The following is a 26,081-nucleotide window of genomic DNA, read 5'->3' on the forward strand; positions in this document are numbered from 1 at the left end:
AAAGGCAGTTAAACCGGTGTCGTGACCGCGAATAGACGCTTTCGTTTGGTTTCTCCGTTGGAAGCCTGTGTGGCGATTGTGAGATAAACAAACTTTTTGAGCCTCTACATTTATTTACTTTTGGAACTCATTTGGTTCATCTGTTCGGCCCGGCAAGGTGCCCCAAGAGCTGTTATCAGTTGGCGGTATTTGTGTTAATTCGTGATAAGTGATTTGTCAATGCAGTTCTTGCGAAGTTTTTCAGTGGTGATTCGATTGAATGTGAAGGTGCGTTTTGTATAGGTGTCACTTATTTCGATAATAAATTGAGTTTAAAATTAGAGTCATTTCTGCCGTTACGCAATGTAAAAGATTGTTTTATAACATGCTAATACTAGATTTTGTATATACAAGTGCGTCCGAAGTCAGGTGCTAATGAAAACAAGAAACATGTGCCACAAAGTAATCTAGAAGCAGATCATACTTTATGCAATTCACAAAAGGACGATTACTGAAAGTACCCTTAAGCTTTGTTGCGACGAATGAATGACTCATCGGGAATGAAAACCTAAACAAAAGTGCAGAAACCTTCGTGGATAATTGCATGCTGGAGACAAATAAAAAAAGTCTGAATGGTGTTTAGCATTTAAGGATTCCGGATTATGAATCACCGTGTGCGATTGCGTTGCTTAACGTTAAAGAAAGCAACAACACATTCCAAATATTGAGTCCCGCGTCTTGTCGCGAACAATACTTGTCATGCTTACGCTATCTGTTAATCGAATAGTGAACTCGTGCTTGAATGCTGCAGCTCCGGGATTTGAATATGGGAATAACATGCCCTTGGTTGTTTGACTATCGTAGTGTAATGATGTGACTACTATTATCAAAATTATATTATATCAAATAACTTCAAGTTTGCTTTGATAACAAGTATAGATAGCTTTTCTTATTTTACTTTTTTCACATTGCAATTAAACATGTGACCTATTCGCTATCAGCCACACGCGTCTGTCAATTGTTATATGTGGCAGAGAAGAAGAGTATATGTTTACTTTCAACTGTTTACGACATATTATCAATACGACTCATTATAACCTAATAAATATACAGATTAATTTTGATTATGCGTTTTTGATTTTCATTTGGCCAGACTTGTCCTCGCATATGCATTTCAATATATTTAGCGAAGCTTTACTCTATAAATCTAGATCAGATAACATAATGATTGAATAACGAAAAAAACCATCACGAAAAAAAGCTGTCACGCCCTACGGAGAGCAGCATTTCAAAAAGACACCTTTCTTAACACTTTTAAATCTGGCAAGTCAACCTTAACATTTCAATAAATACTTCCACATTAGATCGGGTATCACTTCGAGTTTTATATTTCCGTAAATAACTCAAAATCAGATAGAAGTGAAATCACTCCAGCTTGGAACACAGTTCTGTTTCGCTGCAGTCTTACTTTTTATTGAGTTTAGATTTGAAATTTTGTCCAGTGAAGTTATGATCCATAATCACAACTGAATGTTTTGCTGATTAAGGGACTGTAGTAAGGTTCTAGATAGTTGATAGAAGCCAGTTTAGTTTATTAATAAATCATATTTAGGGTGTCATATAGTAACATGATACACCGGATACTATCTCATATCGAATTTGGTTTCAACTTAAGTTGAGGTTAACTCAATCCCTAATTTGATATGACGGGATAAAACCGCTTCCTATTTGGTATATGTTTTGTCTGGTTTGGTTTCAGATCTCGAAAATAATCTTGATTTCATTTTGGCCGAAATCGAGGTTGAATTTCGCTTCGTTTCGATACCCAGACATGTGATGTCACACAGCTTTACATCTATGAATTGGTTGTGGTATAAATCTATGTCATAAATTCTTTATTTGATCTGCAAATTTGAATACAATGTCCCCCGTTAACAATGAGAACAGTAAACAAATTCTTTCTTAGTTTTAACCTTATCAATATTTTAGGTTTTGCCGTAACACGTAGGGTTGTGATATATAAAATTTATGCGCATTGAACATTATTTAACATAGAAACCACAGTATCCAAAGAGTGTTCTTCTGCCCAAAGGCTCATGAAGAAACAGTCAAACATTGAACAATAAACATAGCGTTTCGCAGCATCCAATCAGCTCTCAAACTCCCAACGATACACTCTATGCTGCGTCAGTTATTTGAACTTTAACATTGTTCCAGTTTGTACTTGTAGAATGTCGCTTGTGTCGTTATAGCTCTAAAAGCTATGGAATTTATGGTTTTTATAAACAAAATTTTATCCACGTTTCACAAACTTGTGTTGATCTAACAAAAAAAAAAACAAAAGCTTACGAACCTTTTTACTAACAAAATTCTTCACTCAAGATAGCATGACTCAGAAATAAAGTAACTAATAGCCGTTTAAAAGTCCCAAGCTTCCGAGTGTGAGCTTAGCCGGTTCGCAAACGTAGGGACAGCCGGGATTGATTGATGTGTAATTAACCGAGTTCCACCTTTTCACAGATTGGAACAGATGTTACGATGGAGAACTGCTTGCTCGAATTCCAACAGTAGCAGTCATTCTCGCTCGACGGAGATTTATCCCTACGGCAGCGGATAAATGAAATCATACATGCTAGAGAGCCAACCGCCAGTGAACAAAGTGCTAAAAGGTGAAATTCAAAACAAACAACTGATTCGTGTCATCGTCATCATCAAAGCCACCATCACCGCTTCTAGCAAACGATAACAGTAAACTTCAGCAGGTAGCAAAATGATGAAACAATCCGTGATGTCTGTGATATTAGTACTGCTACTACTCCAGTTAGTGATAACCGGTGACGGATTCAATCTATCACCGTTACCCAATTATGTGTTCAGAGAACCACCGCTGCAATACTTTATGCCGAAGGTGCGTTCGTCGCTGTTCGGATTCGCACTCACCCTGAGGCCCGGAGGGTAAGTTATACTTCTCTGAATATAAAACTATTTGGTATGACTAACGGCAGCAATATTCGATATTTCTCGGTAGGATGAGTTTGTTCCAAGTTGTCTACTCAACTTGATTGACATTCGATTGGTGAAGTATGACGGTGCTCGCGAATTGACTCATTCGCAGTGTTCCCATGTGCATGTCGAAGCCACCAAGTCTGCCCTCACTTTTCCATCCAAAGCGGGCACGCCTGTTTAGCAATTCGTTTATGACAATTCACGTTAGAAGAAAACGCTCTGATATCACGTTCGACGCAGTTCAGCTGAAATTGAAACATTGCATCAGTTATACACCATCAGTCATATCATTCGAGCTTGCATTTTGCACTTTCTTCTGTCACTGTCCTGTGGCTGGTGGTGATAGATAAGCGGAAGTGTGGCGTTGCAATTATATTTACTGATAGACTCACGCACGAACCGTCGCTTATCGTTTCGCATGCGGAACTTAGACAAGGGTGTGGGTTGTTTGTTTTTTTTTTTTGCGAGTAAGTTTGCTTGTACTGTTGATGTTCAAACGATAAATGTCGTTTATTCTATATTCTTTTTAATAGGTAATACAATGTGAATTGCGTTGTTCTGAATCATTAAAAACAGAGTTTGGCTAATTTAGGTTAGGTATTTTATGTGTGTAAGATTTGTCGTCATTTAGTGTCAGTCTTTAATACATTACTTATATTAAGTATGATGTGTGATAGGGACGAATGACCGTTTAGGGTTAAAGTCCCTTTAAAAGAAATCAATCAATCAATAAGATGTGTGAACAAAATGCAATGCACAATTGGCATAGGATGGATATCCGAAACTACAGCCAGTGTTTTGATTATCCCAAATAATGTATTTTCAACATTACTTCAAGTTCTCATTAATTTCAGAGAAGGGCAACAAACCTGATTCTATGTTGTTAAGATTTGCTGTGATGTGATAAAAATTTTACCACTTAGGCATTTAAATTAAGACACTGCCTGCAAACTCATAAGTAGAAATAAATTGAAAAATCTCAACGGACTTAAATAATTTATGAGACCGTGCCTCAGCTGAAATTGTTAATACACTAATGCTAATGATAAAAGGTTCAAAATAACTGTGAACAAAACAAGTTGAAGGCCTGGGTTTTGCAATAGTGATGAAAAATAGCACACGAATTTGGAGCTTCCAGACCGTTTGTATATCAGGTGTTTCATTATGTCTTAGCACGATTTTAAATAAATGGAAGAAGCACAATTTACGAGAAAACTTAATTTTTATTTAACTTTTAAGTTCTCTATTGTCTTGTCATGTCTCCCAGCTGGTCTCGATCGAATTTTCTATCGAAGACTGCTATTCAGCTTTAGCATAGACTGATTAGCAACCTCGGCCACCTGTTTTCATTTATTTCCTTAAATATGATTTAAAAGAAACCCGAAAAGTCTCGATTGGTCTCGCCTGGGAACAATTTGGCGGATTCATCTCCTGGGGCACGGAATTAACTTTTATGGATTGGTACCAACCCATTGTGTCCTTCGAGCAGTGTACTGATGCCAAATCTGGCCAAAACAATATTGGGTGATCATGTTTGGATCATTCCATACAAAGTAAACATGCCACTTACACACGACCATCACAGATTTTGCTCAAAGTTGGAAGAATTACTCATCTTGTGTCACTTCGGAAAAATCCCGCCATTTTTTCTAGATTCCGTGATGAATTTTCTTCAGAAACCACATGATGGTGTTTTTCGGAAGTCTTACGTGCATAAATTGTAAGAAAAATTAATTACGAAATTCACAACTATTTTCGTAAAAATGTTATATCTCGAGATTGGCTCATGTTATCTCGAGGTCATAAGTGTTTACTACGTACAAAATTTCTGGGAAATACGATGAAATTATCAAATTTTAAATAAAATTTGCTACATTTGCCGAAAAATGCAAATTGAGTTTCAAAACCAACAATAATCTATCTGGCAACACTTTCGGCTAAAAAAAAATATTTATTCTGGATTCCTTGCTTTACTTCAAAAATCATCTATCAGTATTTTTCGGACGTCTTACTTCTGTAAACTGTAGGAAACAAAAAAAAGTTGCTTTGGAAAAAAATGCGTTATCTTGCAACAAAGAGGGGGGTCCCTCCTCGGCACTAAAATTGGAGTTTTTCCAAAGTGACACTATATGAATATTACCCCCAACTTTGAGCAAAATCTGTGATGGTCATGTCCATGATTTTGCTTATTCGTGATCACTTCGTATGGAATGACCCGTTTACAGATCATGTGCAGCAGACGCCGATTGGGATACACTCTGGTAATCCCAAACCGCGTAGCACTGATCACCCCGAAACGTCTTGTAGTCAAATTTGACATGGGTCTTCATGATAACACACACCGACTTTCCACAAAGATCATATAGTTTTCAAGCTCTTGGTTGGACGGACGGGCTTGTTTTTGACTCCGCTTCGGCTTTTTTTACTTCTCATATGTCTTTAGATCTAATCTTGGCACGATGAACGGTACAGAGATACGACCTCACTTTTTTGGCCAAATCTCGAAATCTCGAGGCCCTTTTTACTGGTGTAAGTACGCAAGACTTTCAGGTCCAAAGGTTGGTTTATCCTGGTTGCCCAGATTTTGGTTTGTCCTGGAAGCTGCAATCTTCACCAAACTTCGAACCGTTCTAATGCTTACTTACCTTTTTTGTTGACCGTAGAAGACCCTATTCGCAGCTGCTACCCGTCGTTGTCACATGTCACAAGCGTACCAAAATAAACGAATTTATCAACCCTTCAAATCAATCTCCACTTTAGCATCAATAACACTAAACTCCCGCGCTCCCTACCAGCTACCATGTACTTTGTTTTGTTATAGTTAATGATGAGTCCCAACCTCGCCACTTCCTTCTTAAAAGGCCTGCATACCCCCTTCACGGCCTTACCGGTCTATACCGATGACATCAATGTCATTCGCAAAACCGGGGATCGTATGAGATTTCGTGATGATCGTACCGTTTTTTTGCCATTTGCTCTGCGTACTGCACCTTCAAAGGATATGTTTAACAGTAAGTTGAAGGGCGCATCGCTCTACTTTAGTCCATCTATCGTTACGAATGCCTCGCCAACTATCCGCACGCATGATTTCGATTCTTTTAGCGTCATACGACTCAGCTTAATTAGTTTCATCGAGAAGCTGGGCTCCAGCATAATCTGCCACAGCTCGTTTCTTTTTATTGATTTGTATACCGTCTCAAAATCTACAAACAAATGGCGAGTCTGCAAGTTTTACTCCCGGAACTTATCGAGGATCTGTCGCAGGGTGAAAATTTGATCCGTCGTGGAAACGTCGAGGATACGAAAGAGCACTTTGTATGCGGGGTTTAGCAACTTAATGCTTCAATAGTTGCAACAATTCAGTCGGTGACCCTTCTAGTTGCTTGGGCATATAAGGCCTTCCAACCAGTAGTTTGGCATTTGTTCATCCACTCAGATCCTCAGTATGATTTGGTGGATCGCATGGTGCAGCCACACGCTTCCCACGTTTAGAAATTCGGCTGTCAGCGGCCTTGAGGTTAGCTCACTATTCGCCTTTTTAACTCCCTTCTGTGTTGTTGGCTGAATAGTACACCATTTGCAAACGTTTATTTTGCTTTCTCCCGAGGTAATCCAGATACTGATAGAAAAACGGCACTCACAATACACAAAACTGTAAGTTAGACTTTAATCATCATAGATTTAATCAGCATTAGATTTTAATCATCATACGAAACGAGCAGGGGCATGTCACAATCGGACTTAGACCTAATGAAACACTTTAACACAGGGACACTAGCGATTTTATTCTATACTAATTGAACGTTCCCGGCGATGCTCGGGATCAAAAGTTTCAAAATTAGGTATCATATTTTATATTTCATTATTAGCACAATTCACTTCACAAATATTACACATCTTATACGTCCAACATCACTTCAAGTACTTTAACATTCTGAGAACGCACAAAACGGAAATACCCATATTGGATTGCATTTTGTGATTTGGGGATGTTTTACAGAAACTGGAAGTCGCCATTTCGGATTTCAAAATGACGTTTGGAGTTTGAAAGTTTCGGAAGTATTGGCCAAATACCACTTTAGATTATTTTCCTGAAACCAGAAGTCGTTATTTTGGAAAATGTTATGTGGGGTCATCCCAGTTCCGAATATACCACACTCGGGTGATAAACGGATATTCGTCAATCGTTCACAGTAAAACCTCTGTAACTTTTAGAAGAAAGAAATCAAAGTAAGAAGAATTTAGCGTGACCATTCATGCTTAGTTCTCCTCTATAATCATATCTAAAGAGATAACATGTGAATTTTTATAACGAAAATGTTTGTTGGTGTCCAAGGAACCCGTCTGAGAAGGAGTTAACGTTATAATCCACATAACTATGCAGAAATTAAAAAAAAAGATTAAACCAATGAAAAGCGGCCTTTCCTCCAGCCAAATGTCCCAAATCTAGTTTAGGTAAAAGTAAAAAAGTCAATCGAACACCGTAATGTGTTACTAGTCACAAAACTCCGAAAACATCACAAATGTAATTTTTTTCTGCTCGACTCGCACTAAATTAAAACATAAATTCTTCTGCAAGAAAATATTTGCAGATGTTGAAGAAACAACGAACATTTTATTGAAAAAAAAAATTTACCGGCGAATTGAGCTCATGCTCAAAAAGTCAAAATTTTGCATGTCCTATTATATGTAGAATATATATAAATTTTAAAAAGAGTATTTTAATGTGTTTTTCGGTTTTTTTACGCGGATTCCGGAGTTTACGCGGTATTTTTTTTGCGCTGATTTTCAGTTTTTCTTCTCTCGTATTGCAGAATTATCGCAGGTTTTTTTTTACGCGGATTCTGGAATTCACGCTGTTTTTTTGCGGATTCCGGAATTTCTGCGGTTTTTTTACGCGACACGTAACCCCCGCGTAAAAAGCGACTTTAGTGTACATATCATAGCTTTAAATTTCGATTTAGAGGCAAATTGAGCCAAAATATTCATGATATTGCATGTTTTACTTAGTTTTTTGAATAATATCTCTATTTTCAGTTATCAGATAACTATTTTTTTATCTCGAATGTCATTTCTGAATATCAACGAAAAAAATCACGTGTCATCGCTTTGAATTCTGATTTAGAGACAAATTGAGCCTAAAAATTATGGTTTTGCATTTTTCATGTGGTTTTGTGGAAAATATTTAAATTTCAAATAATCAGATACCTATTATTTTTCCCTCAAATATCTTTCCTAAACACAACGAACATTTTATTATAGTTAAAATCACAGAACACTGCTTCGAGTTTTGATTTAGAGGCAAATTCAGCATAAAAGTCATGATTTTACATGTTTCATATAGTTTTATGAATAATATCTCGAGTTTTAGTAATCAGATACCTGTTGTTTTTTTCTCAAATGTCTTTCTTTAACATCAACGAACATTTTCATGAAAAAATAATCGCATGTCATCGCTTTGAATTTTGATTTGGAAACGAATTATTTATAAAAAAGTCATAATTTTGCATGTTTAACGTAGTTTTGTGAATAATAGCTCAAGTTTTAGTGATCAGATACTAATTATTTTTCCTCAAATATCTTTCTTGAACATTAACCAACATTCTATTAAAAAAAGAATCATATGTCATCGCTAAAGACAGTGGTAATTCGCGGCAAAAAAGTTGAAAATTCGCGGGTGGCAAACTAGAAAATACTTAAAATTCGTGGTAATTTCGCGACAACCTCTCCTTTAGAAAACGCCAAATAGTTAAAGTACCTTTTTGGTGAAAACAATAAAAACCCGACCAAACGATTATAACAAACGGGTATCACAAATATATCTGAACTCGATAGAAATAACAAAGCGTGTAGTATTCTTGATATGCCAGAATGATGAAAAGTACAGGATTATTTCAAATTTTGGTAGCATACCTTTGAATGTTCAAAAGTGTGTTTTTTAAAGCATATTTATAGCAAAATTTGTTATTCAATTGACAAAAAATTGTACATTCTAACTAATTCTGATCTTTTTTTGCCAAAATCCTTACAAAACTTGCTATAATTTGTAATAATCACTAAGTAATTTTGATAGGAACTCTATTTTACTATTAACGAGACCAAGTTTAGAACACAAGTTAATACAAGAAGTTCGTTACAAAATATCAAGATTTGTTATAATCATGATATTTTTGACTGATCGGGAAACTGTTTTATCTAAATTGTTTTTCTGACTTACGTTGCATTCCGCATCTCCCGAGTTTCCGGGGATCGATAAATATTTATTTGCCAATCGGAAAAGTTCAAGAAACCGTCCGCGTTTCGAATACTTACCAAAATTATTTAAATGCAAAAATGCTTGCTACTTGAACTAAGTAGATACATCTTGCAACTTTGGTTTTGCCCGCTCTGGAATTCTATAATGCAGGTCCCAAATCGCCAAAATCTTTGCTCGAAGAGGATCTAGTAACTGAGCCGCCCGAAAAAAAATTCAACCCAGGCTGACAAAATCTCGTTGTAAGAGAGCATTCGTACTATTTCATCTTATTGATTGCCAAAAAAGGCCTCCCGTTGCCATCTAGGTGCCCATTGATTTTTAGAATTGTCCGTGTTGCTGGTTCTCGCGGCATTTCGCGGATTTTTGATAATTTCGCGGCCAACGCTGGATTTCGCGGTATTCGCGGCTTCCGCGAAATCGCGATCTACCACTGTCCCTAGTCATCGCTTTAAATTTTGATTTAGAGGCAAATTGAGCACAGAAAGTCATAATTTTGCATGTTTTACGCAGCTTCGTGAATAATATCTCTAGTTTTAGTAATTAGATACCTATTATTTTTTCTCGAATGTCTTTCCTGAACATCAGCGAACATTTTCATGTTAAAAAACCTACATGTCACCGCTAATTATTTTTGATTCAGACCGATTCAAAATGATGATGATTACTGTACACCTCAGAGACTGAGTGATAATATCAATAAAATCAAGCGTTACGGAATTCCATTTTTATATAGTAGATTAGGGGTTCCTAGACTCCGCAAATGTATTGCAATTGCGATTGCTCCGCGGTATTTTTGATAAAACAATAACCTAAAAATAACAGATTCTTAAGAGAAAGCAACAATGTTGATACTCCTGTATTGATGCAACACTTTCGTATAGGCGAATAGATATAAGCCAATTGTGGTTGTAATTCTACTAAGATACTAGCTCACGACCACTGGACTTTGAAACTTTGCGGCTGCGAAGCTCCTAATTTTTGATCGATGTCCTCATGTTTTCATCATTGTGGTTGCGAACCGTTTCTATCACAAATTGAAGTTTTGTCACTCCTTTGCGATCAACAACAACAACCAGGCAGCTCTAGGGCGAAAGGTCCCTTGCTATTCAAAGTCGTCTCCATTCATTTCGGTCTATAACTGCAGCTCGCCAGCCATGTCGACCGTTCGAAAACCCCAAGGACGCGTTGGTACTCCACGAGCATGGTCCGGATTTCGTGGCCGTAGAGACTACCGATTTGATCAGTGTTTTGTAGATGGTCAACTTCGTGCAGCGGCGGATTTCATTCGAGCGGAGCGTTCTCAAGAGACTAAAGTAGGCACGATTTCCTGCCATAAAGTGTCGTTCTCCTGAAGGGTTCGTGCAACAATGTCAATGTCAAAGAGCTGAACAGACCTCCTAAATATCGTGCCACCCGAGTCGATACCAGCCCTACGTATCACACCTTTCAAAGCGATGTTGAATAGCGAGCACGATAATCCATAACCTTGCTAACCCTCTTCGAGATTCGAAGGGACTCAAAAGTGTCCCCGAAACTCAAACTACGCACATCACCCGATGCATCGTCGACTTGACGACCGTGTCAGTTTATCCGGGAACCATAATCGAGCATAGTCTGCCATAGCAAATCTCGATCGATTGTGTCGTATACTAGTTTAAAATCGATAAAAAAAATCATATGTGGGCACATTATATTAACGGTATTTCTGTAGGACCTGCCGTACTGCGAATATTTGGTCCGTGGTGGCGTGGGCATCCATAAATGCTGCTTGGTATTGCCCCACAAACTCCCTCGCAAACGATGATAGTCGATGGCACAGAATTTGGGAGAATACCTTGTAGGCGGCGTTTATCAGTATGATGACACGGTAGCTGCAGCAAGCCAACTTGTTGCCCTTTTTGTAGATGGGGCACACTGTACCCTCCATCCACTCCTCCGGTATTACCTCCTCCTCCCAAATCTTGGCAAAAACCCAGTGTAGCGCCTTAGCTGTGTGCCAACAGCCCGCTGGGGAGTTGGTCTGCTCCAGCTGCTTTGTTGTTTTTCAGCCGGCCGATCTCCTCTTTAACCTCCTGGCGGTCAGGGGCTGAAATTCTGTCGTCATCTGCGCGTACTTCGAGATCTACTACCACTTCGTCGTCGTTCTCTGCTACATCGCCGTTAAGGTGTTCGTCGTAGTACACCGTCCACCTTTCAATCACCTCACATTTGTTTGTGAAAAGGTTGCCGTGCACATGCCGGCTTGTGGCACACAGCCTTTGCGGGATTTGTTCAGCTTCTCGTAGAACTTTCGTGTGTCATCCACACGATACAGTTTCTCCATCGCCTTGCTATCTCGATCTTCCTGCTGGCGTTTCTTCTTCCGTAAGACCGAGTTTTGCCTGTTCCGTGCGCGTCGGTAGCGCTCCACGATCGCCCTTCCTCCTACGTGATAGGAGCCGTTAAATTGTTAAATCTGGATAGCCAGGAAGTTTCTCATACAAAATGTTCGTACACAACTTTATATCTGTGTACCTGTATCATTAAATTACTAACGTACTAACGGGTTGTCAAATATGAGGTCAAGAAAAAAACTACCCAGCTAGCGCATTGTTACAAGATGTTACAACCTCTAGATCGGGCCAGATGATCGGTGAGCCCTTGTATTGCTCCATCAAAGTAAGCAGGCGCTTCTGCAGGCACTCCTTGAGGTAGATCTCCCCTTTGCAGTTCCGGTAGTCACGAATGACGCACTCCTTTTGCCACATGAGCAGATCGCTTGCCAAATCAGACAATTTTGACAATTTTGCTTCCTTACTTTCTCCGGAATATCAAACTTGTGCTGGGCAGTGAAGAGCAGTAGCCCCGAAAGCTACCGAAAGTCCGATTTGACGTAAGTCTCGTCATCTATGATGAGACAATGACTTTCCCACCGTATTTTGCCACCGAATTTTGCTGTTCGTCACGATTTGGAGACTTCTGCACTTTGTACGTATGCAATCTCTCCCGATCCTTGGCTCTCTGAACGAAAGACTTGGACGGATTCAACTTTTTGAATGTTTGAACGAATCTCTGACCAAAGCATTGAGACTTCGCGTAAACCCTTTCACAACACGCTTGTGATCCTGATCAGTTATAGAACATCCTGACCGCATTTTTTTTTTTCGGTCGATGCTTCGTAGAAACATTTAATCACACGACTCATCGTTGACTACAAGATTCCGAATTGTTTTCCTTGTCCCGAAGAGAGCGTTGACGATTTTCCAGGTGCTTGCGCAAAATCAATTCGCAACATTGCTTTTCAGGTAACAGCATTTTTCCAATTTTCGAAAAACTGATAGCGAGTTAAAACAGTGCAAACTAGCTGTACCCGCCAAACGTTGTTTTGCCTCAAACGAAAATTTATATTTCCTTTTTTCTATATAATAAAAATGCAACGCTGTCCGTATGTCAGGAGTAAATTCAAGAACGGATCAACAGATCGGCGTAAAAAATTGTATGTAGGGGATTTTAGGGCCGGTGAAGGTTATAATGTTGGTTTGAAACCCTTCTCTTACTGGAAGAGAGGGGTCCCATACAATTGAAACACAAATTTCTTCGTAACTCAAGAACTAATCAAGCAAATTGAACCAAATTTGGAATATGAGGAATTTAAAATATAAGAAATGTTTATATGCTGATTTGACACCCCTACTTACATGTTTCAACCTTTTTTTTATCGGAAAACCGCCTAAAATGATCGAGATGATACCCAGAGGCCAGAAATTAGCTACAATGCCATTTTGAAATTCAAGATGGGAACTTCTGCTCTCTGCAAAACAGCCTTAAATTGCCGAATACCATCCAATATGGGTATTTCCGTATTCGAAAAGATGCGCTGGAGCCAAAAATTGATTCCATATGCCAATTTGAATCTTTTCAAGGCCACCATTTTATTTTCAGAGTTATTTTTTCAGTGTTAGGTGAAAGTTATTACCATAAACATATGATAGTCTATCGTAATATCAAGGTCTATGATTCAGAGAATTACTGAAGAGTTAGTTTCGAACCTAACACTTGTGATCACTCTCGAATGCAACAATGCATTTAATGTAACAAATAGCCTTATGCAGTTCCACGTCAAACTTGCGGCCATGGCTTTGCACTCAAATTTTTATGACCATTATATTTATACTCATAAACAACAAGAATCTATTTCAGGTATTGTTTGTTTCGTATTTAAAGAAACAACCTAAAAAATCTTTTTTTCAATAACCTTTCGATTTGCATTTTCCCGTTGGAAATATAAGTCAATTGTCAAGGTTATGTGATTATTCAAATAGATTTCACTGTTTCGACGAAAGAGAAACTCATTACGAATGTGTTTCTGAATACCTTGCACTTGCAATCCTGACAGCAAACAACAATATCGACGATTTCAATTTTATCTTTCAGAACGAAATTCGTGAAAATTCAAATATTGTATTATTAAATCAGAAGGTTGTAAGAATAATAACGAAAAATTAACCAACTATCCAACATGCTTGGAAGCCTAAACCAACTAGAATTATGTATTGAGACAAGGTTTGAAGTGAAGCATCTAAAAACCTACCAGCAACGATTTGCCTCCTGAGTTTGAACAGATACAATATTCGGTTCGTTATGCATTTGCAGACTATAAACAAATCCAAAGGTCAATCTTTAGAAGTATGTGGAATCAATTAGAAATTACCATCCCTTCAATGTTCAAAATTAATTAATAAAGAGAAACAAATGAGCGAGACTAAATTTATTTAATAACTTGCTGATCCGTTCTTGAGTTAGTCAGCAAGCACCACAAAGAAATAATCTGCATAGAACGCTAGCCGACTGTACTCAGAAATAAAACACATTGCTTAATAATATATAATTTGAAGTTATCAACATTTATTATTATTAATATAAATTTTCGTTTGGGGCAAAACAACGTTTGCCGGGTCCAGCTAGTTAATAATAATGATGAACGTAATAATGATCTGACGTACTTCTGCCTTCACTGAGGGCACCAAAATTGACCGGAATGGTTTCGTTTTGAGGAAATTTGCTTTAGCTTTGGACGAACTTGTTTTCACTTTCGTGGACCAGTGCTATCAAAAGCTTTAAAAACCCGATATTTTCGAAGAATAGAAAATAATTTAATCAAACACTTTCCGTTACCTCACCAGCGTCATCGTGGGTGCACCTAGAGCACAATCAAACCTCGCGGCGCAACGAAAAATCAACGAAACCGGAGCTGTATACAAGTGTCTGTACGCTAGCGGCGAATGCAGCCCGTTCTACGTGGATCGCAATGGTAACACCAACAACGAGAATGAACCATTTGCGTATAGCTCCGAGAAAAAGGACTACCAGTTTCTCGGAGCCAGTATGGATGGACACGGCTCGGACGGCGATCGGTTCGTAGTGTGTGCACCGAAAATAGTGACTGAACTTCAGGACTACTATTTGCTGCACGGTATCTGCTATGACACCGATGGAACGGAAAACAGTGATCCTAAAACGGTGCGCCCTATTTTTCCACTTAGGTTAAAAGGTAAACCATAAAAATTCGAAATTTGGAATGAGTAGATTTTTTATAATTTGTATTTTTTTTTCCATAGAGAAACAGTTGTTCAAGCAAGATGGTATCACGCACTATAACTATATGTACGGTGAACAAGGCCTCAGCGTGCATGTAACCGAACACAGTGAAGAGATTCTAATCGGAGCACCAGGTGTTTTCAATTGGCGCGGCACGGTTATCCGATACCGGCGCTATGTGCACGAAAACATCACCATCAGTCGGCGTTCAGAATCTTCTCGAGAGCGAAACAGCGACCGATTCAAGCGCCAGAGCACAAAGTACGTTACGGATATCCCCAACCCATTCTTCACCCGACTGGAAAGTGATTCGTACTTCGGTTTTGCTGTCAGCTCTGGTTTTTTCCAGGATCCCAATAAGCTACTTTATGTCGCGAGTGCCCCCCAGATGACACTGCAAACGGGCGAGGTGTACATTTTCGACATTATTGACGCGGGTGGCTTTTCGGAAACACAAATTAAAATTCTGTACACTTTCCCGGGCCAGCAGCAAGGCGAATATTTTGGGTATGCCTTGCTAACGGAAGATTTTAACGGTGACGAGCTACCGGATTTAGCCGTTTCAGCTCCGATGAACAGCAAGGATTCAGATCATGAAAATGGAGTTGTGTACATTTTTCGTAACGAGGGAAATCTACATTTCGAGCATCAGACGACATTATCCAGCGACTATGAATTCAGCGGACGATTTGGAATAAGTTTGGCAAAAATTGGTGATGTCAATAATGATGGCTTCAACGGTTAGTTATTGTAACATTGTCACTTGCTTGCAACACTATATGAGGGTTTCAATTTTTGCAGATATCGCTATAGGAGCTCCTTTCGAAGAAAATGGTGCTGTTTACATATTTCTGGGATCTTCCAGCGGGTTACAAACAAAGCCTTCACAGAAACTGGTTCCCCCAGAAAATGGCCTAATGGATCCTTCAACTCAACCGATGTTTGGACATGCGATTTCCCGAGGAGCTGACATCGATGCCAATGGTTACCCGGACCTGGCGATTGGATCACCAAACTCTGAAACAGTGTACGTGTACCGAACGTATCCGGTTGTGTCTGTTAAAAGTAGCGTTAGTTCATCAAAGCGAGAGCTTTCACCGGAGGACACTGCTTTCCAGTTAACCGTTTGCTGGAGCTACGAATCAGCAACGACTATTCAGCAAGATGTTGGTTTTAATTATTCATTGAAAGTGGACGCTCAAAATGGGCGGGCACATCTTAGCGATGGCAACAACTTCCTACATGGAGCAGGGAAGATCAACTCTGATGATTTCTGCCAAGAGTTCGACGTACGAGTGAAGCCATCATTCGCGGATATCTACAAACCCATCTATGTTGATTTCAGCTACAACATTCTAAGCAACATTCCAACAAATAGTGAATTCTGTGAAAGCTGCGTTCTGATGGACACAAGGTCGGGTAATAGCGTTCGGGAGAAGATCAGCTACAAAACAGGATGTTCGGGCGAGACTTGCGTTTCCGAGTTGCAATTAGAGGCGGTCTGGTTGGATTTAACGTAAGTTAGCAGGCAATGAATGACACCGTTGAAAGCTTTAACATGAGTTGCTTTCTTTACAGGTCACCATATATCATCGGCAGCACACGAACAGCAACACTTCAATACGAAGTACAAAATATGGGAGAAAATGCTTTTTTGCCCCAATTGAATGTTACTCTACCGTCACTACTTTCGCTTGCCAAATTACCTCCACAATGTAAACAAACAAATCTTAACGATGGACTAAATGTTCTTTGCGATCTCAATAACGGTTTGCCAATGCGAACTAATTCGAAAGCAAAACTGCCCCTTGTTCTAGACATGACGAAACTGGAAGGAAAATCGTTCTCATTGAATGCGGAAGTTCTTAGTACCAGTGATGAGATGAATTATTTCGATAACACGGTGGAAACCACACTGGTCCTAGAAAAGTTCAGTGCACTAGAAGTGATTGGTAAAGCTTCGGCTACTGAAGTGAATCTGGAAACACAAAGCGGTACGATCAACGTCACGTATCAGGTCGAGGTTATGAACAATGGGCCAAGCAGTTTACGTGATTTAACCGTCGTCCTCAAAGTGCCACTAGTTTACCACAAACCTAGCTCTGCGGATGTTCTGAAAATTATAAAGTTCAACGACATTCAAATCAGTGGATACTACAACTACAAAAATCTCGAGTTCACCTGGACTCAAAACAACACCATCCTCATTCCTAACGTGAAAGAGTATTCAACATCACCTCCCGAAGTCGATAACTATTACAAAGCAGGTCTGGATTTTGGAATTCTATCTGGGGAGTCCAGCCAAGATTCGACAGGAGACCACCAACATTCATTAAGCCGTCGAAGAAGATCGTTGAACACTGGTTTCAATGATCTTCAATATAATCGCTACACGAATCAACTGCACCAGCATTCACGAACGCGTCGTAGCGTTACAACAGTGAATCCGGTGATTCTAGCAGGGCTCCCTGCTAACCGGACTTTAGCCTTTCACTGCGATTCAGAGGCGATGATCGAGTGCGCAGAAGTGAGTGTGCAAATTGCCAACTTTAAACCAGGAAACATTCCGATCGTGATCCACCTTCTGTTTCCATTAGACCTGGATGAGGTAGAACGTAGTTTCCTGGAGCGCGAAGATATCTTCGCACTGCAAATTTTGTCTGAACTACAGAAACTTGAGGATGAGGAGGGAATCGGTTTCAGTGTGGCGAAAAACAATCCCTTCACAGTCGTTTATCGGTACGCGACCGCCAGTACTCCAATCTGGGTATACATTGTGTCGGTGATCGGAGGGTTGTTGCTCTTGGTTCTGATTTCCTACGGGTTGTATAAGGCTGGATTTTTCAAGCGGGCAAAGAAGGAGGAAATCGAGAAGTTACACCGCGAGGTATGTTTATTGGTTTGACTCGTGGATGTCGGTGTGAAGTTGACGTTTTTTTTTTCTTCTTTTCATTGCAGAGTGTTAGAATGAATCAACCAGAGACCGATGATGAGCATTGAATCATCCGAACAATAGCGGTTCTAAGAACACAAAACGTTACCAAATAGCATTACTTTTATCGCCTCGACTGTAGTTTATAATAAGTCATTAAGAATAGGTTTCCAAACAAGACTTTTGCCATAGACATTTAGTTTAAGTTAACTATTTATTGCGGAGGGAGTAGGGACTTCTTTCAATATTTGTTACGAGACTCATACCAACCGTCATCTGGTAATAAACATAATTTGATATATTTTCAACCGTTCGTTTTCGTCTCTCAAAAAAATGTACAAAATTTACGATTAAGTAAAACTGCGAAAAATCGAATTGGAGATACCAACTTTGTGCTCTTAACGAGCGGTACCCCCGATTCCTGCATCTGAAATAATTTCATACTATAAGCAAAATGATGGACATTTTTTTGAAAAGCTAATAAAATGTGTCTTATCGTCGGATGGACTGCTTCTGCTAGTTAAGTTTGTTTGTTTCATTTTCATTCAATTATACACTGTGCTACCTGAAGATGCAAATCGGTGATTCTAAACCAAAGTGTGTAAGTACCATTACGCAACTCCCACTGGATAACAATTTCTACTTCGCTTTAATGTAATAATATTGTCATAATTACTTTTGTTACATTATCAATGCTTCAACTATTCGATAAAGGGGGTTTTTCAATTCAGTACATGATTTCAGTACATAGTTACACGCAAGTTTGAGTAGATGCTAATGATTGATAAAAGTTGACACAGCACTTTTGCCGTTGATAAGTTTACAATTTGTTAGAATCATCTACCTAGAAGTCTAAGCTGGTTCCAGAAAGTGAATGGAAGTTTGGTTCGTAAAAATGAACTAGCAAAGAGAAAAGTTTTAACCTATTTAATTGTTCAGGGCGAATGCGGTCCACCTTGTCTCTTCGAGTTACGGGTTTAAAAGCGGTTTTTGAACATTATTTTCCGAAAGTGGTGAAAAGTGTGGCAAACTACAAATGACATCTGATTTTATTAGCGTTTTCTACTAAGTTAAAAAGGTTCGACCTTTTAAGTACTACTATATTTTTCTTCGTATGCGAGAAACTTGAGCTCAAGTTTTGTATAGTGGCTAAAATATGGCTCCAAGCATTAGCGTGGGCATGAAAAAAACTAGCTCCGACTGGAGATTGTTTGATTTCAAGTTTCACTGACAACCTCGAGTTGCTGCTTTAAAACCGTTTGATCATTTTGGTTATTTGTTTAGGCGCTTGACTACTTTAGGTTAACGTAACGCAACGTTACGCTGCCATCTTTTATGGCAAAACTAGCTGCGGCGGGACTGGGCTCGTGGTTTTCATTTCTCTGATGTGAATGGAAATACACACACACAGCTGTCATTGCATTTCCGAATTGTACTATAAACTATCAATCCATCTGCGCTTTCGTAACGCCCAATATGTCTCGATTCTGATTATGCTTTCTATTATCGAACAATATTCCTTGACGTATGTGAACTTCCTTAACGCTACTATAACAGAACAAAATATATACAACATACTCTCTTTCTATTCTTTCGGGGTTAGTACGTAAAAATCTCCAAAAGTGTACAACAAATATAGTCATTCTCTTAATTCATCTGTTTCGCTACTCTATACGCAAGCTTGGCACTCGATATGGTTCATACTGATCGCAATATCTGGCGTTTGAGTTGATCGTTAGAGCGTTGTGACTATTTTGAACAGAGCAAGACCTATTCTTCGAAATGTGCTTCACTACCAATGACACAGTCATTAAATAATAAAAAATATGTAAGGGTGTTGACAGAACATAAGAGTACTAATCTGAAGTTACACAGGACTGAGTTCCTAGTAGCTACACAAAAGGTTGATTAAAGACCTGGCGCTGTGGGTAGTAGGAGTCTTAAATTTTTGCGCCCATAGCCAATATCAGCAATATTCTTGAAATTGCTTTACCTATTTGAATGATCTTTAAACTATTTTGTGATATGTCCCCGTAATGGTCGTTTCGAAACAGTTTTGGTTGAGACTTCAAATGGTAAAAGAAGTGTTTGGATAATTTTTACGTTCCACTGCATTTCTCCTTATAGAGATAAGTGACTTTTTACCTACACACACTAGTAAACGTGTAAACCCGTGTAGAGTTGCTTTTGTTTCCTGCAACATAGCATTGCAAACAAAACAGCTATTTGTAAATATTTTCCTCAACTAGTGGCACTAACACATTCGTACGTAAAAAGGTCTATAGCAACAGATTATGACAAGCGGTGACAAGTTGCTTTTTATCAAAGATAATCCAACCAAGAAGTGATTGGTATTGGAAGGCCTCACCGCTTCTTTACTTATTTCGCAAACACATCATTTATTGAATAGTGTTTGAAACGATCAATTTTTAAAATCATTCGGTGCTTTATCATTGGTTTGTGTATACACAACAACAAATATTGAGGTTATTTTATCAACATAAGTACTTTTTTTTGCAAGAAATGTACGGAATTATCTAGTAAAGCGGCATCCATAAAAGTCAACACGCGTGGGAGAGGGTTTACGCTTGAGCGGTACAAAGGGCAGGTAAGAACTGAGCTACGTAACGAAAATCTCTGGAAAGGCTTCAACTCCAACAACGAGCATATTGATTAAGCAAATTTTTCTACTGCATTACGTAATTTCTATGAGGGAATAGGTAATGGATGAGCTTGCCCCCGCTGCCCATAGCCTTCTGTTGTGTTATTTGAGCTCGCGATATTTTACTCAATTTCCAAGCGAAATAAACAAGTTACATGAACGAGTGTTTTTCACAAGTGTATTTCGTATACAGTAATACAGTGAGTAAGAGTAATACGAAAGAAGAAGGTAGAATTACATGATTTTGCCACACAAATTGTGATCGTAAGTTTTGCATAGTGTAGCGGAATAGAGGCAATCACACAAGCAGATTGACATTTGTCTAATAAGCAAACTCTTCACAACGGTTGAAAACCGCATGCAAGTTATCTTGCATGTAATCCTGTTCGCTTACAAGATATCTTGAATACGATCTCGCTACTCAAGCAGTGATGCGATTTTGTTTACTAGATAACTTTTGAACGTAATTGAAATCATAATATTAGTTTATATTAGATTTTTGATCAATAATAATATTTACTATAAATTTGTATGTTCAAAAAATCTACCATAACTTCAGGCAAATCAATAACTAAAGTCTCCAACGAAGGTAGAAATGAGTACTTTCGACAGTTTTGTGACTCCAATCACAGTGGTCCATTAAGACAAAAAGTGGAACTTAATTCCATAGCACCTTTCACACACATCCTAGCTTAATAGTGTCTTCGGAACAATTGTTTGTATGAATGACCCGAATAATCGCAAATTGTGAAAAATTATAAAAATTTTACTATACGATATATAAAAAACTAACTTTTTTTTAGATGAATGGTTTATTCAGGAAACTTTGTCGAACAAACCAAAATTCTATCTCCATTCGGTACAAAGTTATAAAGTATATTATATGGAACTTGCTTAAAATTTAGCCTTTTGTACTTAACTTTTGTTAGTTGCATTTTACCCGAAAGTGTTGTTTAGAAGAATTGTTAGAGCACACAATACACACATTTTTGCCACAAACTATACATCTCCAGGACTTTTCCTCATAAAATTATATCATATTTCAGCTTATTTTATCGATAACTTCAAGAACGTATAAGTTAAAAAGGGGCAAGTGGAATCATGATTTCAATACTTTCCCTTGAAGTTAAGCTGAAGTACTATAAACTCTTGTAGGTTCCATTTATCCCAATCCGCCCATATTAGAGTACGGCGAGCATATGTCACTGCAGGTTTTACTGTAGGTTTAGGTAGAGATAATAAACTTTAATAAATTTCACATAACATAAACATTTGTAATCAAGATAATTATCCAACATTTATTACCAGTGTAAGACAAGAAGATTAACGCTTAACGCTTTGTAGCTCGAAATTATCTGGTATGATTCAAAATTGGCTTGTGTCAAAAGAGCAATCATTATCGGATCATAAACAAATTATGTTTAACTAAGTTTCCAAGAAAAACAAATTGGGATAGCTATCATTCCACACTCTTAAACAAGAAATCTGCTTCAGTGGACGACATCTCTTCCACCGAGCAACTTGAAACTGTTTCTTCATCTTTTCTAGCCAATATAATAGAAGCTTTTGAAGAAAGTTGCCCGTTGAAACGGAAAACTTCTAGTAAGAACGTATCTTGGTGGAACAACGATCTTGAAAAATTCAGAAAATCATCGTGAAGGCTTTTTAACAAGGCCAAAACTACCGGCAATTGGACAGAGTATAAAAGCTGTCTAACAGAACACAACCGATGGGATTTGAAAAATAAAGAGAAGAGATTGGAATCTTACATGTGAGCAAGCTAGACTCCATAAAGCCCTCTCTAAAGATTACACACGGGCCGTTTAAAGAATAAAAACGGTCAGTTCGTTCACAACAGGTTCTCAGGAAACACTTAGTATCATGATGGATACACACTTTCCAGCCTCGACTCAATTAACTAGTGAAAACGCACAGGACTTCTATATTGCTCAACCTACCTGAATTCATGACAAGGTTAAAGCTCAAGTATTAGCCAGTATAATATTTACGAAGTCAAGAATTGAGTGGGCAGTGGATTGCTTAAAGCCAGATGGGATTTATCCAGCGCATTTACAAAATAGGTAGAATATTTTTTTATCATATAGGTGTAATGCTCTACCATAAGCTCAACTGGAACGACCAGTCATATTTCATACAGAGGGCTTTAAAATAGGTGAATCTACAGGCGCAGGAGTCACTGGACCAGGAATCAATATATCAATTCTGGGGGACAGTGGTTCACAGTTTTTCAAGCTGAAATAAATGGTATTTTAACACGCACGAATATTTACTTGGCTAGGAAATATAAGTATGCCAATATCTGTATTTTCTCAGATAGTCAAGCAGCCCTCAATGCATTAAAAGCATAGACATGTCAGACGAAGTTGGTATGGGATTCTATTCAATCCCTACGACAACTAACCGTAACAAACGTTGTTAAGTTAAGCCATTTTGTGGGGTATCTTCATTTTGTTCGAAATCTGAGCTTAGAGGCTGGGAATCAATGGTGATTGATGCCAACTGGAGGGCTTCTTCCAAAGCAAGACAAACTAAACTATTCATTACACTATGTAATAGAATCACACAGAACCTACTCAGCATGAATAGAGCTGATTTGAGTACGTTAACTGACCTACTCACTGGACACTGTCCGAGTAGGTATCACCTTTAAAAAATACGTAAACTGAAAGGTGACATATGTCGTTTCTGTAATTCCTCGAACCTCGAAACACTTACGGTGCCAATGCAGCGCATTGATTCAGCGAAGACTGCGTATTCTTGGAAAAGGTGTCCTTGCGCCTAATGAGATATGGTCTGCTAAAGTAATGAAGGTAGATAACTTCCCAAGCAGCACTTGCAACATGTTTTCAAATGAGACTACTGACTATTTGTTGTTTTAAAACTTTTTTAACAGTGCGAGAAACTGAACATTAGTAATTGCTCAACAGTTTCCTGCAATCTTTTTCCAACTGCATATTTCATAATGGTTTTAAATAACGTTAATGTCACATTATGTTGCATATTATTGTTTCACAAATGTTTTCTTCTTACGAAAGCAAACTAGTGATGAAAATGTATAGCAACATCTTGTTAAAGCATATATTTGCTAAAATTACCACACAGTAAGCAGCCATCTTCAATATAAATGAATGATAAATGATTATCGTTGGAAATATGGTTTTGTTATTTCATATTTCGCACCATTAATACTGCATATCCACTGAGCAAGGGTTTCTGAACTATCGTTTCTCAAAACATTGTTTATAATTTAGCGAGTTTGAATCATAAAATTTCTTTTACAACACTTTATAAAAGGCACGTGAATAATTACGAAGTAAAAACATTTTTTGCACGGTAAATTTTGAATCGCAGGTAGAATTACATACCTATCAGAAGCGTAAGTAGAAAAAAAATTCGATTTATTTGAGGTTTTTATAATGTATGTAGTTACATGAATTTTGGCGACACCATCACCGAAGAGTAATGAGAGTAAAGGTAAACAAACTAAATTTTGTTTCTGCTCTCTTTTCTTCCTGTACTGCAGCGACTATCGATGCAGATGATGATTTCACATAACACTGTTTGTTGCATATAGGCTCCACCTCTTGCGCTTTCTCGGTTATTTACAAGTTGAATAAAAGTAACGGATGCAAATTATTACAATCTTTGAGTGCTGCGTTGAGAGTTGCATTTGCTTCATTGCAACAATGTGTGCTGCTTGGGTTCATCAAAGAAGTCATACCTTCTTGGGGTGATATGCAAAGGTTGAGGCGACCATCCATATTGACGAAACGAAATGACAGTGCATATAATGTAACGCGGAGTATACAACAATATATCAAACTAATAGTAGCAGTGGTCATAAGCTCCTTCAAGGAAAAAAGTGATGGCGTTACAATTTGTTACATAGTGGGGGTGGGGGTAGAAAAAACATTGTTTTTTTTGCGTTACGTAACTTATGGATGTCGCCTAACGTAACTCTGATCAGCCATGGTGCTAAGGAATTACTGTATTATTATGTTATATTCGACTTCTAAATTCCAAATTCGCAATAGCTTTTAAAATATGTTAAAACAAAAACAGTTATATAAAATGCGTAATAAAAATGCTGCATAAAAATAAAATCACGCGTTTCACAGAATTTGCTCCTCTCAACACAACCACCGAGATATTGGTTCAGTATCTTTCAAAACAATCATCGATCAATCGAATTGTATCAGAACGAATACACTGATTTCTGACTCTCTGCATAAACTTCATCTCAAAAATTCTAACATTCGAATACTAGCTCTTCTCGAAACTGCTCTCTATTTTTTTTTTCAAACGTTTCACGGTATGATGATATTGATCCTTGTACCTGCTAGTTGCGGTGATGTGATAAACTTCTGGTTGCTCGATATACACGTGGGATATTTTTCAACCTGGTGGGGTACAGTTACGCTAAACTCTGGACTGGACAAACCGTGACGCGTGCGTGTGGGATTAAAAGGGGTTCAACTATGCCTTATCGACTAAAGGTACAACTAAAATCAGCACATAGTTTCGTTGATCGGCGGATCCGTATCTTCATCGGTGCTACTCTTGATGTTCGACGATAGCCGAGCGATTTCATCTTGCACAAGATTCGTGCTAATACAGGGAATCGTTTCGCGGCTAAACGGTGCAGTCTGGGGGTCCTCGGTGCTAGTTGAGCTACTCTCTTTCAGTAACGCCATAGTAGTTTTGCTTCCAACCACGCTAAGGTTGTCTGTGAAGCGAGTGGTTTTTGTTGATTTACCGGAATTCCCGCTTCCATGAGCTGGAGGAGGTATTGTTGAGCTGGGCGCAAATTGTTCAAGCCCTTCTGGAGTAGAGCAAGAAGCTTTCCCAGAACCCGCTGCTTTTTCTATACTAAACTGTTTTTTCAGGAAACCTGGCCGCGAGGAATCGGAGTTTTTAGCAGCCGTTGCACTACCTAGTGAAGCCGTCCGTTTTGTGAAACCCAAACGATCTTCCGGAGCACAGTTCATGCCGGCGAGTAGCTCGATAACGGTTGAGTTCAAACTCGTTTCACCGTCTACCGAAAGATCGTTGGTGATGGAGGAGTTATCAATATTGAATGAACTGTTGGTTTCGTTTGAGCTTTGCTTGATGAATTTGTAAGGTTGTAGCGAATATTCCGTATCAGTGCTGGAGTTCTTCTGTAAGCTCTCGCACGACTTTTTGTACAACCGATGGGATGCCTCAAATGACGATGGGTTGAGATATGTGGATTGCAGATATTGTGAACTACGGGGAGAATTTTGACTGGATAAGGACACTGGGGAATTTTTGGAATCACGAAGTGAGTTTCGGTTGGAAACCGTCTGCCGTTCATTTTTAATGCTATATTCTTCATTGCCAGTTACGCCATCCACAAGAGAAACAATGTTGGACTTCGATGGAGTTACCGGTAATTCGATGGCCGTTTCTCGGCGCAACATTTTTCTGTGGCCAAAGTCGTCATGAACGTCATCGAACATTTCGTCGCTGTCGTCTATGGAACAACGAGTTTGCAGTAGTTTCTCCAACATCAAATAGTCGCTATCTTCGCACTCTTTAAGATGTTTTTTCTCGATAAGTGCTGCAAATTCGGGGTTGCTCATTTCGTTAACGTTTTTCGTTTTTTCATCTAAAATTGAATTGGAAAT

General features: G+C 38.6%; 2 protein-coding genes across 35 annotated transcripts in view; one reads left to right on the plus strand and one right to left on the minus strand.

Annotated features, from left to right (window-relative positions):
* On the plus strand, positions 1-18,246 carry LOC129725323 (integrin alpha-PS3-like). Its single transcript, XM_055680993.1, has 7 exons — positions 1-267; positions 2,500-2,934; positions 14,404-14,771; positions 14,839-15,558; positions 15,620-16,334; positions 16,397-17,705; positions 17,777-18,246. The coding sequence occupies exons 2-7, from the start codon at positions 2,750-2,752 to the stop codon at positions 17,816-17,818; spliced, it is 3,339 nt and encodes a 1,112-aa protein (XP_055536968.1). The 5' UTR covers positions 1-267; positions 2,500-2,749; the 3' UTR covers positions 17,819-18,246.
* The window catches only part of LOC129725319 (transient receptor potential cation channel trpm), a 296,317-nt gene continuing 288,261 nt past the window's right edge, over positions 18,026-26,081 (minus strand). For all 34 annotated transcript variants that reach the window (XM_055680978.1, XM_055680976.1, XM_055680972.1 and 31 more), the window contains one exon: positions 18,026-26,062. In XM_055680978.1, the coding sequence (XP_055536953.1) occupies positions 24,942-26,062 (1,121 nt within the window). In that variant the 3' untranslated portion in view covers positions 18,026-24,941. The remainder of the gene's footprint in view (positions 26,063-26,081) is intronic.

The sequence above is a fragment of the Wyeomyia smithii genome, chromosome 2, assembly GCF_029784165.1.
Source record: "Wyeomyia smithii strain HCP4-BCI-WySm-NY-G18 chromosome 2, ASM2978416v1, whole genome shotgun sequence".
NCBI lineage: Eukaryota > Metazoa > Arthropoda > Insecta > Diptera > Culicidae > Wyeomyia > Wyeomyia smithii.

What these genes read in the sequence shown, in the direction of transcription:
- LOC129725323 (XM_055680993.1), top strand. Translation starts at nt 2,750, where the DNA reads ATGATGAAACAATCCGTGATGTCTGTGATATTAGTACTGCTACTACTC. An exon ending in CTCACCCTGAGGCCCGGAGG is followed by an intron (nt 2,935 to 14,403) that starts GTAAGTTATACT and finishes TTACCTCACCAG; the next exon opens with CGTCATCGTGGGTGCACCTA. An exon ending in TCGAGAAGTTACACCGCGAG is followed by an intron (nt 17,706 to 17,776) that starts GTATGTTTATTG and finishes TTTTCATTGCAG; the next exon opens with AGTGTTAGAATGAATCAACC.